General features: G+C 40.0%; 1 protein-coding gene across 1 annotated transcript; it reads right to left on the bottom strand.

The window, feature by feature from the left end:
* Positions 1-1931: 1931 nt before the first annotated feature.
* On the bottom strand, positions 1932-3553 carry LOC142531777 (uncharacterized). Its single transcript, XM_075638030.1, has one exon. The coding sequence runs from the start codon at positions 3334-3336 to the stop codon at positions 2131-2133; it is 1206 nt and encodes a 401-aa protein (XP_075494145.1). The 5' UTR covers positions 3337-3553; the 3' UTR covers positions 1932-2130.
* Positions 3554-3778: the final 225 nt, after the last annotated feature.

Genomic DNA, 3778 nt, shown 5'->3' with positions numbered 1-3778 from the left:
CCACAATTAAATGTGGAGGCATGTATAGTCACAATCCAAATCTCCCAACTCCACAGAAATAAAAGAAATCTCCCTTCTGGTACTTCTGTATTACCACATATCCAATAGGTGTCTGAATTTAAATCATATTTCATGAACGGAAATGTTTGATTGCTCCACTATGTACAAAACATTTCACTTCTTGCGGCCACCCCGGCGGCGGACATGTGAGGTTGACGCCACCTCCTCCGCCGCCGACAGGGGACATGATTCTTTAATGCTCCGTCTCCCATGAAATCTAAATTAAGGTAATATCCCACGTATAATTTGGTTATTGCTCCGTCTCCCATCAAAACAAATTGTTAGAATTCATGAACTTGAGTTATATTGCAAATTGTTTTTAAAAATACGCTTGGTTGTCTAGATTATTTATGTAAGGTTAAGAGAGATATCACTCGATATTTTAATTTATTATTTAACATTGTTTCACACATAAAGAACATGTGAATTGTCGCTAATATTTATTACATGTTCTGTTAAGGGCACGTAAAATGTGGTGGGGGAAAACAGGCCTACGGTCGGTCGCAGAGAAATAGAAAAAGATGGAGGAGGTTATTGTCTTTCCAAACATCCAAGTAACTTTAGGTATAGAAATGTATAATTCTGGTTTCGGACCACAGAACTAAAATTAGACCTCACTTTACCTCGGTGTTCTGTCTGGAAGGTTCGACACTACTGCCCCACAGGATCTGGGCCATTGATTTTAAAGAAATTGGTGGATCCCATGTATGTGTGTATAAATCTGGGCTTTTGATCTTTTCATGGAGGTAGTGACCCACAAAGTAGGATGAAATATTCTGTTGTGTCCGGCAAAAGCTATACGTTGGAATATCAAAACAGATCAAATTCCAACGCACACATCTTTCCCTTTCCCCTTTCTCACTTGATAATTTCATCTCAAAAGAAGACACCACCCACCAACTTCAACTCCCACTTCCAATCTTGGGCAACACTACCACTTAATCAAATATTTGAAAACAAGAAACAATCTCATTTTTATAAAATTAGTTCCGGAAAAAAGTAGTTACTGGTGGGCTAATAAAATAAAATTTACAAAGCGTATTATAATAATATTTAAAATAACTAAAAAAGATTAATTATGTGCTGTCCGGGATATTTGGAGAATAATATTTGTCAAACTTCATTTTTAAAAATACAAAAATTTATTTGAGACGATCTCACGGGTCGTATTTTGTGAGACAGATCTCTTATTTGGATCATTCATAAAAAAAAAATATTAATTTTTTAACCAAATTATTTTATTAACTAACCTGGGATCCGTGTACGCTCCTAGTCACAACGCCATGTCGCTCCGTTTCAAACAATGGGTGGCCCACCCAACGTCGTCGTTTGGCATTCACAGCACAACCCCCTTCCCCATCCGTGCGTCTCTTCTTCACTTCAATCCCCAATCTATGTTTCGTTGAGATTGAGATTGAGATTATACATATCATTCAATCATACATTAAAATTCATTTTTACGTTTTACATTTGATTATTTATTAAAATATAATTACAAATAATTGAATATATTAAATAAATAGCAGTTAAATGTTCTCAAGAGGGAGTAAGGGTTACATTTTGACATATAACATGCACTTTCTATTTCTTAAAAAATATAGGCAAAAACTTGTGTGAGACGATTTCACGTGTCATATTTTGTGAAACTGATCTCTTATTTAGATCATCCATAAAAAATATTACTTTTTATGCTAAGAGTATTAGTTTTATTGTGAATATCGATATGATTGACCCGTCTCACAAATAAAAATTCGTGAAACCGTCTCACAAAAGACCTACTCAAAAATATAAATGCATTTGATGATATCATTTTCTTTAAAAAAATAATTAACCAAAATTATTTTACAAATTTACAAATTTCTCCCATAAAATCATAGAATGTATAATATCATTTCTTATATAAATTCTCCCATAAAATCATAGAATGTATAATATCATTTCTTATATAAATTTCTCCCATTATATTTGAATGTTTTCCAATTCCCATATAACAAAATTATTTTGCAGACTATCCATCCACGTTTTGCAAAGTTGAGAGAGACAAAAGCGCTCAAGGGGGGAATCTTCGATTTACGACAACGATGACTGGTTGACCGATTCAACCAGTTTCCCGATTCTCTCGATCAACTCAGGCGAGAGCTTCGTTGCCAGTTTCTTCTCCTTCTCCCGACGGAAATCAAAACCCAATACATCGGATACCTCCTCGGAGCTCCAGCCCGCTTGGCGGAGAAGATCCGAGAACCGATCCGTTTTCAGAAGCAAAGCGTCCCGCACAGCTTGGTTGTCCAACATCACCATCTCGCCATCGAAGAAACCGGATGCTGACACGTGTACGATCTCCGACACGTCGGATTCTGTCCATCCACCACCTCTCAGAACGGATCCCATCCGGGTCACGTACTCGTCGATCCATTTTGGGATTTCGGATCTCGGCATGTCGAAGTATCTGTCCGGCGAAGATGAAGACGACGACGAATCCGAGTTTCTCCGCCGCCGTTCCATCGCGGCGTCGCTCCAGAACTCCACCCATCTCGGCGCTTGTCCGCCGGAGATTGCGTCTAGACTTCTCCTCGAGTAGTTGGTGGAGGATCCCGCGGATTTTTCAGAAATTGATCTTTGCTTAGAGAGACCATCCGGGTCGGATCTTTTATGAAAAAGAGAAGATTCGCGATCGAAAAAGTCCGATAAATCGGAGCCGCAGCAGAAAATTCTATTCTCATCAACGTAGAAAATGGGGTTTCCTGCAAGACAGGGACTGCAAGGTATATAACAATGGTTGAAAACAGGTATCAAAAGCGGGGCCCGTTTCAGGGCGTTCCGGGCCATCTTCAGAGCCTTCTCTGGGTCGGCGGGACGCTGTCCCCACGATCTGGACCATAACGCGTTTCGAGCTATGTGGAAGGAGACCGAAGCAATGGGTAGGTCGATTAAGGCGCGGAGACGCAGTCGACCCGAGCCAGCCGATCGCCAGTCCGGGAAGCCAGCTGCGACGGGCAAGCCAGCCAACAGCACCGCCTTAAGGTCCGGCGGGAAAGCGAACCCGAACTCTGCTTCTGCTAATGCGAACTCTGACTCGGACAACCCAGATTGGACCCGGATGCCTGAGTTTCTCAAATGGGTCATGACTTTATCCGCAAGAGGAGAGAAGGAGACAAGGCTGTTGCGCGGAGGGAGGGGCGTCGAGGGAGCAGAGGCGGCAGCCCGTGCAGAGAGGCGGCGGAGACCCGCCACGTGAGCTGGGTTCAGACCAGTCATCCTTCGATCCACGTCCACCATTTCTTGCACTCGATCACAAATTTAAGCTTGAAAAACCCAGTACAAAAAAATGTAAAGAAAAATCCAAAATTTCAAATATCAATCAATCTTCAAAAAAGCCTCGAAATTCATGCGTAGAAAAGGGTATTTTGAGCTAGGAGAAGTGATTCTTTTGGCAGAAAAAAGCAGGAGAAATGGAGATGGAGTGAAGCTAAAGACTGCAAGTGAATGGGAAACGGAGAATGATCGTGGAGGAATTTATAGCATGGTTGTGTATGTGGGGCCTAGTTTCACTTTTGATTTTCGTAAAAATATTTATTATTAAAAAAACTTTTTTAAAAATTAAGATTAAATTAAGGGATTTTCTTAAGATTATGTTATATATACGGGGTTACAAATTATATTATAAAAAATATATTTGAAATGACAAATTATCTCAAATATATTTTGAAAAAAAATTTCA

Source organism: Primulina tabacum, chromosome 17, assembly GCF_025594145.1.
Source record: "Primulina tabacum isolate GXHZ01 chromosome 17, ASM2559414v2, whole genome shotgun sequence".
In the NCBI taxonomy this organism is placed as follows: Eukaryota; Viridiplantae; Streptophyta; class Magnoliopsida; order Lamiales; family Gesneriaceae; genus Primulina; species Primulina tabacum.
Note: the sequence above shows the minus strand (reverse complement) of the source record. Positions and strands in the feature narration are given on the sequence as shown.

Excerpts from the sequence above, each read along its gene's own strand:
- LOC142531777 (XM_075638030.1), bottom strand. The coding sequence starts at position 3,336 with ATGGTGGACGTGGATCGAAGGATGACTGGTCTGAACCCAGCTCACGTG.